Genomic DNA, 13972 nt, shown 5'->3' with positions numbered 1-13972 from the left:
GCATTCCATAAAATAATTTTGTATCAATCTGAACGCACACCCCAATAATCAATGCACTTTTTTTTCTTTTTTATATAAAAAAATGCACTGGCAAGTGAGATGCATTTTATTATTATTACTGGGCAGGCAGTGTTTACTGATTATGCCCAGGGGGGAAAAATTACAGGAGGGGGGATTACAAGGAGGAACATATGTACAATTAGCTATTTACAAATGATTAGTTAGTTACAAATTTTATCTAGAAATAAATTCTTATCAGTCATTTCAATTAATGAGGTCGATATTGAGTTCCAATCAATGATAGTTCTTGGGAAGTAGCTATTTTGATATGCTGTGGTGTTTGCGCTTGGGTGGATAAAATGAAGTGGATGGTGGTGGCGAGTGTGTCTAGTTGTCCTCAGAAAATGTGGTGGTATATTTACTACACTAGCTTTATGTACAATATCATGAAAGAAGGATAATCTAGCAATCTTACGGCGTTCTCTTAGAGTGACCCAATTTAGAGATTCTATCATAGCAGTTACACTACTATATGTGCTATAGTTGTTACGTACCTATCTTGCACTTCTCTGTATTTGTTCCAATGAGTTGATATGTACTTGCAACAGATGCGTATTCCAAAATGGTACGAACAATTGTAAAATATGCAGATTCTTTGACTTTTTGAGAACAGTTTGATAAATTTCGCTTTAAAAAATTTAGTGTCCTGGAAGCTTTATTAACAATGTTATTTATAGGAGCATGGCCATTATGCTTCGTTTGTAGCTTTGTTCCACAGCGTTACAAACAAAGAACAGTATAAGAAACTTCTCTGCAATGAATCCATATGGAAAATGCAAGCAAAAAGCATGACACAGCCAGAGGGAAGCTGTATCACACTATCAGATCGCAAATCAACACCTTGCATTGTCAGTGAAAAGAATTGGAACACAAAGGAGGACAAAGGTGAGTCCATGATATGTCCATTGTACGTACTGCGATTGGCAAAAAGGTATGTCTCGGGACGAAGCGACATCGAACAGTGGAGCAATCAAGTCTGTAACCTTATTCATTGTTGAGTTAATGCTTGGCTGAAGGCATCTGCAGTCAGTTAGTTAGTCAGAATAAAATTCTGTTAAATAAATTTTTTTTAAATTCCATAGAAACTTGTTGGAAGGGTTTGGGGTCACTCTGAAGGTATTTTTGGGCTTGGCTGTGCCTAACCAACACTGCCAAGCTGTTATGAAGGAAATTTGAGGCTGGTTTTAGGGTGATATTTTTGGGCAAGAAAGCCCAAAACTTCATGATCCCTAATATACAGTACTATCATACTGTATGATACATGGTACTGATTTATATATACATTTCATATATTATATATAACTGAAAGGGCGGTAAATTTTATACAAATTAAACTTGTACCTTGTATAAAATTGGGAATGGAATAAGCTATGAGCTAGCTACAAATGTCAACTCACACATTTTTGGAGAAAAGTCTTTAATTTGATTTGTGAAAAATGTGTTGTCATGTGTATCGGTGAAACTTTAAAGGTGACATATAGTAAGCCATGTAAGTCACATCTGCATGGCTCAACATCTCATGCACACTTCATGCATGTTATGGTCATCAGCCAGGTGTACTAATAAGAAAGAAATCTTGATATATTTTTTCACACCGTGCACCGGCATGTATATACAACCACTTTTTGATACACTATGTTGTTCTACTATGGTACATTTATGTTGAGTTGATACAGTACCTCAAACAGTTCACCATGCATTTCCTATAGGGTAGCCATAAATACGACACAGATTACCTTTCACACACTTGAAATACCAAACTATATACACATGTCAGTCTACTCTTCTCACTTGTACAGTCATCACTGATTATCTAATTGGTTGAAATGTTCTTTCTCTTATGAAAAACCCCACTTGTCTTCTTCTTAAATTGTTTTACAAGCTTTTTGTTAGATAGCTTGCAATGTCTACTATATACACTAGTCCAGAATAGGTGAATCAGTACACATCATGGTAGACAGCTGCAGGTCGTGCTCATTTTTGTCATTGATTTGATGAACTGCATTATTATTTTGCTTGTTTATGAATTACCATTAGTGTAGTACAAAGGGACATAACCTAGTAAAGGGGTGTGACCTGTACTGACCCAATTTAATTTGTTGCGTGGTGATCTAATTCTCAACCTCTGATGCTGCTACTGCTACTGCTTGCTGCTTGTTGCTGCTGCTAATACTTGCTGATGTTGTTGATTGCTGCTGCTTGCTTGCTGCTGCTTGCTTGCTGCTGCTACTGCTTGCTGCTGCTACTACTGCTTGCTGCTGTTGCTTGCTGATGTTGTTGATTGCTGCTGTTGCTTGCTGATGTTGTTGATTGCTGCTGCTTGCTTGCTGCTGCTACTGCTTGCTGCTGCTGCTTGCTGCTACTGTTTGCTGCTGCTAGCTGTTGTTGCTTGCTGCTGCTTTTGCTTGCTGCTGATTCTGCTTGTCTGCTGCTGCTGTTGCTTGCTGCTGCTGTTTGCTGCTGCTAGCTGTTGTTGCTTGCTGCTGCTTTTGCTTGCTGCTGATTCTGCTTGTCTGCTGCTGCTGTTGCTTGCTGCTGCTGTTTGCTGCTGCTAGCTGTTGTTGCTTGCTGCTGCTTTTGCTTGCTGCTGATTCTACTTGTCTGCTGCTGCTGTTGCTTGCTGCTGCTGTTGCTTGCTGCTGCTGCTAGCTGCTGCTTGCTTGCTGCTAGCTTCTGATACTACTGCTTGCTGCTGCTACTGCTGCTGCTTGCTTACTTGCTGCTGCAACTGCAACTGCTTGCTACCATATACTTGCTTGCTGCTACTGCTTGCTGCTGTTGCTTGCTGCTGCTTATGCTTGATGCTTCTGCTACTAACTGCTGTTGCTTGCTTGCTGCTGCTACTGCTATATAGCTTGCTGCTGCTACTGCTATATAGCTTGCTGCTGCTACTGCTATATAGCTTGCTGCTGCTACTGCTAGCTTGCTGCTGCCACTGCTATATAGCTTGCTGCTGCCACTGCTATATAGCTTGCTGCTGCCACTGCTATATAGCTTGCTGCTGCCACTGCTATATAGCTTGCTGCTGCCACTGCTATATAGATTGCTGCTGCCACTGCTATATAGCTTGCTGCTGCCACTGCTATATAGATTGCTGCTGCCACTGCTATATAGCTTGCTGCTGCCACTGCTATATAGCTTGCTGCTGCCACTGCTATATAGCTTGCTGCTGCCACTGCTATATAGCTTGCTGCTGCCACTGCTATATAGCTTGCTGCTGCCACTGCTATATAGCTTGCTGCTGCTACTACTATATAGCTTGCTGCTGCTACTGCTTGCTGTTTGCTACTTCTGGCTGCTGCTTGTTTGCTGATACTATACTGCTTGCTGCTGCTGCTAACTGCTGTTGCCGCTGCTTGCTACTGTATGCTGCTACTGCTTGCTGCTAGCTGCTACTGCTTGCTTGCTACTGCTGCTTTCTGGTGCTTGCTGGTGGTGGTGGTGGGGATGGTGGTGTTGGTGGTGCTGGTGATGGTGGTGCTGGTGCTGGTGGTGCTGGCTGCTGCTGCACTTTCACCTTTGTTATGTGTGACATCATTGGTCCCGCCTCCTCTTTTCTTTTTGTTGCGTAAATGACGTCACAAAGGTCAGAAACAAAAGCACAAAATCACAAAAAGAGCATAAAAGAGGAGGCGATAAATGGTCTGACCACATACGAGACTATAATCAACAAAATTACACAACGATGTCTGCGACCATACCATCAATTGCTGCTGGAAAATGGCCTGAACGAGTTGGGATAATTGCCATCGAGGCCTATGTTCCTAGCAGTTGTATTAAACAAGCTGATCTGGAGGTTCACGATGGGGTACCTGGTAAATACACTATTGGGCTGGGCCAACAGACCATGGGATTTTGTGGGGACAACGAAGACGTGAACTCGCTGAGCATGACCGTGCTGCAAGCTCTTATGGAGAAGAACAAGGTATCGTACAAAGATATTGGCCGGTTGGAGGTGGGCACGGAGACCGTGATAGACAAGTCCAAGTCGGTGAAGACCTTCTTGATGCAACTGTTCGCACAGCATGGCAACACGAACGTGGACGGGCTGGAGACTAGGAACGCTTGCTATGGCGGGACACAGGCGTTGTTTAACTCTGTCGCTTGGGTGGAGAGTAGCGCCTGGGATGGTAAGCAGCTCACAATGACGTCATTATAATCATTACATTATTTTAAACTCAGGTCGTTTTGCTGTGGTGATTGCAGCTGATATTGCCATATATGCTGAAGGCAATGCTAGGCCTACTGGAGGGGCTGGAGCCATAGCCATGTTGATTGGTCCAAATGCTCCTCTGTATATGGAACAAGGTAATAATGTCATTTGTGTGCTTTACGCTGCCAAACAAAATTATCATAGTTATAATTATTATTATCACTGTTGTTGCTGTGCAGATATGCTCAGGACAAAGAATTCAATGCAATTGCAAAACATTTTTAGCTATGTAGCTACTGTAATTGCAAAAATCAGGTATATCAAGTTCCATACAATGTTTGTAATTCAGCTGAAAAAAGAGTCAATGTTGTCACATTCAGTTATAATTCTGATGGTAATATTTTGAGTAGAAAGTTGGCTGGAAGAGAAGGAAAGAACTTACATAATGACATACGTAGCTTATTAATTTTTATGGCCATGGAGTAACAAAGGTATTTTTCTATAAATTCCAGTATCCGTGAAACTGAAACTGAAACTATGGACATGAAATGTAGTACCACTGCAGAAACTCTTGCTAATAGTTATACCCACTTAATTGCCAAAGCATAGTGGAAGATATAATTATTAGCTATTGCTTCACAGCAAGCACAATATTACTTGATGGCTCTACTAGAAGCCTTGTACTTCACTATGCAAGGTGTTCATTGCACACAAGACACAACAACTCAATGTCTTATGGCTGTACAATTTTACATAATAATTATGGTACAAGCTAATAGTGTGATATTAAATATTTTTCCATGCCCAATTGGGATCAATCCTGATGTCATTATTCATATAGGCAACCACAATTTTAAGTTTGTAACAAGGTATTCTTATTAGTGAGGTGTCTTGATTTCAGGGCCTAAATGTAATACAAATGGGACCATTGACAAGTGTCCTGATTATGAAACTGTTTAGAGGGTTCTTCACAATACAAGACCATAGTATGTTATTACATCACATTCCTCTACATTCTACACAGGTCTACGCAGTATTCACATGGAACATGTTTATGATTTCTACAAGCCGGACTTGTGCTCAGAGTACCCCGTAGTGCATGGTAAACTGTCACTACAATGTTACCTGTCTGCTATGGGTGAGTGTGTGTGTATGTGTAGTACATGTGTGTAAGTGTGTATGTGTCTAGAATGTGTGTGTTTGTGTGTACACCAATGACATTTTGCTATGTGGTGTAAACATCTCCCCATTCCTAAGTGGAAATAGCTCAACGTATAAACTATATTATAAAATGATCAATTTGACAGAGATATCATAATTATGTGGGTGAGATAATTGTACTGGTAATTCCACAACAATACAGCACCTCACAACCACTCAATATCAAGCTAAATATCCCTTCCAACAAAGGCACACCATGCTTCAAGTTCTACCTGAACTTTGCTGTGGAACTGTGAACACTTTCCACTTGATGGTATCCTAATGGAATATGAATGTTGATCGATTCTCATTGATGGTCCCATACTGCAAGCCCTCTTAACTCCCCACAAAAATCTAAAGGACTGGATTCCACTTTAATATGGATCCTTGAATTACACCAGCAAAGGGATTCATAGGCAGTGTTGGTGTCTTGACTCTATCCTGTTACCAGTAAGTCTGCAATCTAATAATAATAAGCCTGTTGTGGTGTGCTTGCAAGGTTTGATGATTTCAAGTGTATAGAACTTGAGTTGCAGTTATGCATTATGGTAGAGTAACTAGAAAGAAAACATGGCTATATTATACCTTTTATGAAGCAGGACAACAAATCCACTATTGGAATTCACCTTGTTGTGAAAAGGTCATGAGACAAGTCTTAGAGTCAAAGAACACATTAGATAATGTGTACTATTATTACCTAGCTGATAGCATTTACTATTTGCTAATTTGTTCATTAGGGTCCATTAGCATACATTAACTACTGTACTAGCATCTAGTAGTGTCCATTAAGTGTAGTTGCATTATGTCCTTTGTTTATCTAACCAAAATATGCCAATAGTGCTTTTGCTAACCACAAGTCATGCTTCTGCTAACCACAACTTGTGCTTCCATTGACCCCAGTATAAAAATACTTTTTATAGAAAACCTGACACTACCATATATACATCCCAAGAGAGTAGTTACTTTTGTAAAGAATTAGCTAATATTATATCTAGTTCTGTCACTTGTAACTATATCTAAGTTACAGTAGTTATACTAGCTATAGTAGAGTGGCACATTTTGTGATAGAATTATGTAACATTCTACACAAAAATTCCACACTTTATGATATTCTGCCACCACAGATGTACTTTGATACCTTTACAGCTATTTTGCATTGAAAATTCATTATTTTTGTCTTTATTTCCCTGAAGCCATTATTTTACACTGGTAAGACACAGTTTCAAATTAAAGGCGTTGTCCTAAGAAACAATAACTGAATTTGACTTCTGGCAAAAAATGTTTGAGTTTTTAATACAAAAATGGCTGTAAAGGTCACCAAAGGTCAAATGTACTATATCAAATGTCATGAGGATTGTAATTTTGTAGAAAGTTTCATAGTTGTATCACATTATTGACACTCTACTACTAGTAATCACGTTTTGAAGTCCACTGGATTGTTGTAGATAGACTAAGGACAACAGTCAGCTGTTTTTTTTTTCCAGAAATATAACGTGACTCACTTGGTATGAGTGCATGCGTGATATGAGATTTGGGATAAATTTAGAAGAAACCAGCCAAAGACTTATTAAAGCTGCTTTTACCATATTTTGCGACTTTTTTGTCTTGTAAGTACTTAGTGATTTTTAAATGAAACAATCTAATTGAGGCTTTCTATTCTTACTGTTAAAAATTATATTAGAGGTATGGTAGTTTAGTGTACAGTGAAGCTAGTATAGCACAGTGGACTGTATGGTCCCCTAGGAAATTTAGCAGTGAAAGGGTTTGGATAGCAACAACAGAAAATATTTTCCTTATAGCAAATGGCATACCTGGAGCAATGAAGAAAGAGTCGTTCAACTAGTATGCTGTTTCCCAAACTTTGATGGTAGTTATAATTGTATACAGGAACCAGTGTACCAGAGAGGGTAAAGGAAAGCTAGGTATATGAGTGCTGCTGGGAATCTATAGTAGCTAATGCTAGATAGCTATTGGATAGTCATGAGGTTATATATTGTGGGACTACCTGTATACACTACTTTCCTTTCATACCACTTTAGCATGACTGGAATTCACATGTACTGTAGTGTGGCCTGCAGTAAAGTTGAATCAGCTTAAACTTGATAGTCTCACTGCTACATATTAGCTATGTAACAATCTTACGCTTGTTAACACTTACCTATTCATACAAAACTGTAGTGATAGGCAGCTGTACTGGTTATACACCACCATGCAGTACCAATGGTAATGTATTAGTCATTGAAAGCAATCCACAACTCATGTCATAAACCAGTAATAATATTGCTATCTGCAACATTTTTTGCAAATTGATAATTATTTCACTAGCTTGGTGTAATCATCGAAGTTAAAAGTCTTTGCTAGTGCCGCACTACCTCTTTAAGATACTGAAGGAAAACAAAGATTAGTGTATTGTACCTATTTGTATCAATTGCACTAATGTCATCAGCTATGCACTGGAAACAAATCAGCCAACATAGCGGGTTAGCATCTCAAGATAAAGCTGCTTACTGTGATCCAATGGCACTGACAGCAATGCCATATTTGAATATAACTGTTAACCCATAATATACTGCTGTACCAGTGTGATCCTTGGTATGTTGAAAACTGGTACAACACACAACATTTGGGTGGCATTTATATACACATTGCTCAGTTCTTTCCCTGTAAACTACTGTCAGACATCTTTAAGTTAGAGCAAAATCTGAACCGTTCACCATGTTTTTTGCTTCCCTTCCAGTGTAAGTATCCTCACTCCTATGAACATTACAAGTTTTTTCTGGTGTGAGAGCCTCTTCTTGATCATCACTGGCTATTGTGTCCTCAATTTGTCCATCACAATGTACCTTTTGGGGCTTTCGATATATTGTGTGGCTGTGAAATGCTGCACAGTGTACTTAGAAGGAAATACCAGTGTTACACGAATGAATCTCACGAAACATACCTAAAATACTTAAACAATGCTGTCTAAATTTACTATAGTATGTACAAGTTGAGGTGAGTCCTGAGAAAACAACTAACAAAGAAAAGTATATTTTTTTTCTGAAAAGAAATATCATTTGGTGAAATTCTGGATTTGTCATGCATTTCTTGAGCAGTACTACAAATGAGCCAAATTTTAAGAACTTGTGTAATTCCATCCATGAGCTATTAAATATTTTGACAGTTCAGATCAACGCGTACTTATATGTAATGTATTCAGTACTCTACCAGCTTCTTCTTTCCTCTAGACACCTGTTATGAGAGATACAAACAAGAGTTTAACAAGAGAACAACAGATCGTCCCTTCACAATAGAAGAAGCTGACTGGTATGCTTTCCACTCTCCATTGTGTAAACTGGTACAGAAAGGATTCGCCCGGCTAATGCTCAATGATTATGTGACTGGAGATTTTACCAAGTCAAAAACACCATCACTATGGAATGGATTAGATGCCTACAAGTATGTGTCTATATGGTATAAATCAATGCTGTAATAATTGGTCATTTTATGATAAGAGCATTTCACCAAACAACAATCAATTTTGGTGCAAACATTCTATGACAAAATTGGTGTATTTTTACAACAAACTGAATTCAAAGTCTTAGTCAATTTCAACACAATTGCTTGGCAGAATTGCTGGGCATGTAGCATCCATATGTAATATTGTTACTGATCCATCCCACAAACAGTACCTTGTAAGATGTCTCTTAACTTACAATAGGTAGATCCAACATGGAGCATCTAGGGCAATACAACGTCTAGTTTGTTTTACCACAGTATGTAAGCAGTGCTCTTTGAACTGATATATACTCCAATAGAGCAGTCAAGTACTCTAATAAAACATTCATATGTTTGTCAGTAACAAGATAAAACTGATACTGTAGTGAACACTGTGCTCTCATGATATAACACTGTACAATTGGCCACTGTATATAGTTAACCCCAGCACCGTGTACCTAACTACAGTACACGTAGCCCCTTTTTGTTAGTTATAGCCATTACTTGTTACCAGTGTTGGGAGTAACACGTTACTTATGTAATGCGTTATGTAATATTATTACTTTTGTGGTAACTAAGTAATAAAACGAAATATGCTATAAAAACAGGCAAGTTACTTTACTTACAAATGTAATGCGTTACCTAAGTAATATAGTTACGTAACGAATCTAACATTACGTAACATTATTACTACAAGTAACAAAGTTACTAATCTCATTAATAATACACTGAGTAATGCTAATGCCTAGCCACAACGAAGTAATGAAGCCTACTGAATGAAGCTTATTCACCAGCTTCTTACTTATATAACCAAGATTTGCACATTGTCCAACAACACAATCATGTCATGTGATAAGGTGGTAGTTTCACACGTGACAGCTTAAAGCTGTGGACACAAAGTAATATAATATGTAATATTATTATAGTTACTTTATTTTACGGATAATATGTAACTGTAACTAAATACCGTATAATGTGTAATTTTTGAATGGCTTTATTTACGAAAATTTCAAAAACTGCCAACTGTTTTCGAAAATAGCTAGCTAGTTACAAAATTAAAGCTGAGTAGTACGCGACTAATACGAGTAGCTACCGTGCTTGAGAAAAAGCAATCTGGTCACGCAAGGCTACCAGTATCACCACTTTGGATGGATACGCGGGTATACGCTGCAATCAATACAGTCGATTGCAGAATTGTTGAAATTTTTCTTCCTGTGCCATAAACATTCCGTGGGCTGGAAAACTATTTGTAGTGATGCCGGATCAGCCGGACTGAGGAAAAAGAATAGTGTGGTTCAACTGCTGCTGAATCCGTGGCAAGGCCAATAAAATTTAATCACAAGGAGCCTTACGGAAACATTCGCGGTACGGCATACTTTTTTCAAGAATTCTGCAATCGACAGTAGCCCTTTTTATGTTTCTTTGCCCACAGTATGTTTCTAGCTAGTAGGCACAGCAGATTACGGCTGTGGCGGCGAGTGGACGAGATCATTAATTTCCACATGAAAAGCTTCTCTTCTTGGGTCCAGATCGTCTCACCTACACATGATGTGCCCAAATCCATCGCACAGAAAGCATTATGAAGGGAGAGCTCCACTTACAGACTTAGTAGCAATAGCGAACAACGCTGGCTTGGAGCGACATGGTGCGGTCCATCTCAATTTAGGAAGGCGGCGCACCACACATTGTGACATTTTCGAAAATATTTATTCGGCAAGTTGATATTTTTCGAAAATTTAGCCATTTGAAAAATACCCATTATACGGTAATTCAGTTGCAAGTAATATGTAATATGTAACTAGTTACTTGTAGAAAGTAACTTTCCCAACACTGCTTGTTACCTTATGACTTTAATCACAAATCCAGTAAAACTCATCTATTCCAGCCACCTTTAGACCAAAATTTCCTAACCTTATTAAGCAGGTGGCAGGTCACTCTGTACACAAGTGGTACTTTTGGGTTTCAAGTAGGCTAGTGTTTACACAGGTGACCTTATTAGAGCAGGTTGGACTGTGTACACCTTGTCAGATACACTACAGACTGGTTGTTGACAAGTGTAAGGGAAAATTAGCGAGCTAGTTGGAATCATTACAACAAAACAAGGGTACCATCACCTGAAGTAGTGTTTTAGCCAATAAACCCAGCATGGCTAAAGTAGGGGTTAAATTTGTAGTTCAGGTGATGATCATCCTTGTTTAAGCATTTTTTACTGTCCTACTAGCATGTGAAATACCTAATTTTTCCTTACACTTGTTTGTTAACTTTTCCAATTCACTATTAGTGACAACTACATCAAGGTGTCCGGTGTATGATTCTACGTGTTTACAACAATACACACTAGGGCTGTTCCGATATTACGAGTATCGGTATCGGTCAATTGCAAGTCTATAGTACAGATACTTCAGTGGAGTAGTGTAAATACTAGTAAAAGTACGATAAGTACTATTAAAAGCTCACATCTTGCACAAGTGACTTCATAGACAAGTGGTAAGATCCTGGACTACACTGTGGGTTGCCCTGGGTTCAATTCTCCAAGTGGCTATGTGCTCTTTTTTTTCGTTTTTGAGGATGTTTTATACCACTTTTTTGGTCATACATTTTTGTTGTATGATATTACTCTGACATTATACTGACCAAAAACAGACAATGTTTGATAATAACACTTTGTGAACAATGAATTTTAGTAAATTCAACACAGCCATAGTGATTATGCTATGTAATCTTATTATGCTAAATCTCACAATGATACATATCAGTTACAATTATTAAGTATCGGCTGAATATTTAATATCGGTTTATTAGGAAACCTGTATCAGAAATAGACAATAAGTATCAGATGTCGGCATCGGCTGTAAAATGTGGTATCAGTACAGCCTTAACTGATCTGCTTGCTTCAGTTGTTGAAGGTGTGGTACAAAAGTTATGGACAATTTTCGTTTTATTCTTATGCCACAAAGCTATCAACAGATTTACTACAGTAAATCACCACGTGCTATCAGCAAAAAGTGGTGATTTACTGTAGTACATGCTGCAGTATGCCAAAAGGCACCTTCTGGGCTGAAGCAACATGTAACAGCAAAAATTAGCCGTTATTGAGTTATGCTTGTCTGAAGGCATAAGTAAGTCAGTCAGTTAGTAGATAATTCCACTCAGTAAAAAAAATTTAAACCTTTATAGCAACTTATTAGAAGAGTTTTGAGTCACACTAAAGACACTTTTGGGCTTGGTTATACCTAATGTATTATTGCTAAGGTGCCATGAAGGTATTGTGAAGCTGGTTTTTTGATTAGTATTCTTTCATGGGAACGTGAAAACCCTTCTATGATACTGCCAGGAGCATAGGCACACTGATACAACTGTATGATATTGTTCCTGTAGAGATAAGAAAATGACGGACACGTACTTCGACAAGGAAACAGAGAAAACATTTCTGAAGGCATCAGGACCAGTTTATGAGAAGAGGGTCGTCCCCACAATATTGGTGGCTCAGCAAAATGGCAACATGTACACTGCATCTGTTTATGGCGGAGTAGTGTCTCTATTAGCACAGTAAGTATAGGGAGATGTGTTATTACACTGTATCCTATAGGGAGATGTGTTATTACACTGTATCCTATAGGGAGATGTGTTATTACACTGTATCCTATAGGGAGACGTGTTATTACACTGTATCCTATAGGGAGATGTGTTGTTACACTGTATCCTATAGGGAGATGTGTTATTACACTGTATCCTATAGGGAGACGTGTTATTACACTGTATCCTATAGGGAGATGTGTTATTACACTGTATCCTATAGGGAGATGTGTTATTACACTGTATCCTATAGGGAGATGTGTTATTACACTGTATCCTATAGGGAGATGTGTTATTACACTGTATCCTATAGGGAGATGTGTTGTTACACTGACTTATATTACACTATAGGAAGACAGTTGATGATCTAGCTGGTACTAGGATTGTATTGTTCTCCTATGGCTCAGGATTAGCCTCGTCGATGTTCTCTTTAAAGTTTGACACAGACAAATCACCAGACTCATCACTAACAGCTCTCGTACGTGGAGCCTCGAGTTTGCTGCACACATTGGAGACCCGCAAATGCTACAGTCCAGCAGAGTTTGAAGCAACTCTCTCACTAAGAGAACATGCTCAGTTGAAGGCACCATACAAGCCTAAAAGTGGACACCAGGATCTGTTCCCCGGGACCTTTTATCTCACTAATGTTGACGACGCTCACAGACGTACATATGAACGTCATGCTGTACCTTCAGAAGTTAACCGTAAAGTACCATTAGTAGCTCCAATACGACTGGTTAACCCAATCAGTAACGGTGTAGGGAATGGACACTAGATAATAATTATATTTTGTATTAATTTATAATTATATGAATTGCGTGAATGTATAGTAATTATAAACGTTTTTTATAAGCTGATGAAGATGTTTATAAACCTGTTCAACTGGTTCTGTTATATTCTAATCAAGTGATATTGTTGTAAGAGTAAGTTATATGTGGACTGAACTTGTAGCTTTGTGGTGATTAATATTAGGCCACAAAACAGTCTATGCTCTTGTGAAGTTGACTTCAGAAAAGGTGCCTAAAAGCCTTTAAACAGTATAGACTATTAACTTTGCAAAAAATAGTGTTGCTACTCTATATGATACACTAGCTATAACTGAATACAATGATATCACTATGGAAGGACTAAATATATAGAGCTGGTATTATGTAATTGTGTGTAAATGACCAAAATGATAACCATAAAGTACAATAAACACATCAAGTAATGTTCTTAAAATTACCGCTTGTGGCTAGATCTTGTATATAGCACTTGAGTTTGCTGGTTTAAATTCTCTACCAACCTACATTGTGTATTTTCTGTGCAACTTCATAACAATACTTTAATGCTACTATGGTACAGTTCTAAAATAATTGTAATTTCCATTGTGATCTAAGAAAGCAACTTATACAATTGATCAGTAATCATAAACTATACATCACAAAGAATAGAAACAGACATAACTCTACAAAACACTATACATCACAATAGGACAGAAACAAATATTCAGATGTTCATGAAGGA

The 13972-nt window shown here is 38.2% G+C and overlaps 1 protein-coding gene across 1 annotated transcript; it reads left to right on the top strand.

Annotated features, from left to right (window-relative positions):
• Positions 1-3701: 3701 nt before the first annotated feature.
• On the top strand, positions 3702-13352 carry LOC136256066 (hydroxymethylglutaryl-CoA synthase 1-like). Its single transcript, XM_066048990.1, has 6 exons — positions 3702-4190; positions 4243-4368; positions 5238-5351; positions 8641-8851; positions 12269-12439; positions 12818-13352. The coding sequence occupies exons 1-6, from the start codon at positions 3746-3748 to the stop codon at positions 13239-13241; spliced, it is 1491 nt and encodes a 496-aa protein (XP_065905062.1). The 5' UTR covers positions 3702-3745; the 3' UTR covers positions 13242-13352.
• Positions 13353-13972: the final 620 nt, after the last annotated feature.

The sequence above is a fragment of the Dysidea avara genome, chromosome 5 (assembly GCF_963678975.1).
Source record: "Dysidea avara chromosome 5, odDysAvar1.4, whole genome shotgun sequence".
Lineage (NCBI taxonomy): Eukaryota > Metazoa > Porifera > Demospongiae > Dictyoceratida > Dysideidae > Dysidea > Dysidea avara.
Note: the sequence above shows the minus strand (reverse complement) of the source record. Positions and strands in the feature narration are given on the sequence as shown.

Coding starts and splice junctions, on each gene's coding strand:
- LOC136256066 (XM_066048990.1), top strand. CDS start 3,746: ATGTCTGCGACCATACCATCAATTGCTGCTGGAAAATGGCCTGAACGA. Junction 4,191..4,242: donor GGAGAGTAGCGCCTGGGATG/GTAAGCAGCTCA, acceptor TTTTAAACTCAG/GTCGTTTTGCTGTGGTGATT. Junction 4,369..5,237: donor TCCTCTGTATATGGAACAAG/GTAATAATGTCA, acceptor CATTCTACACAG/GTCTACGCAGTATTCACATG.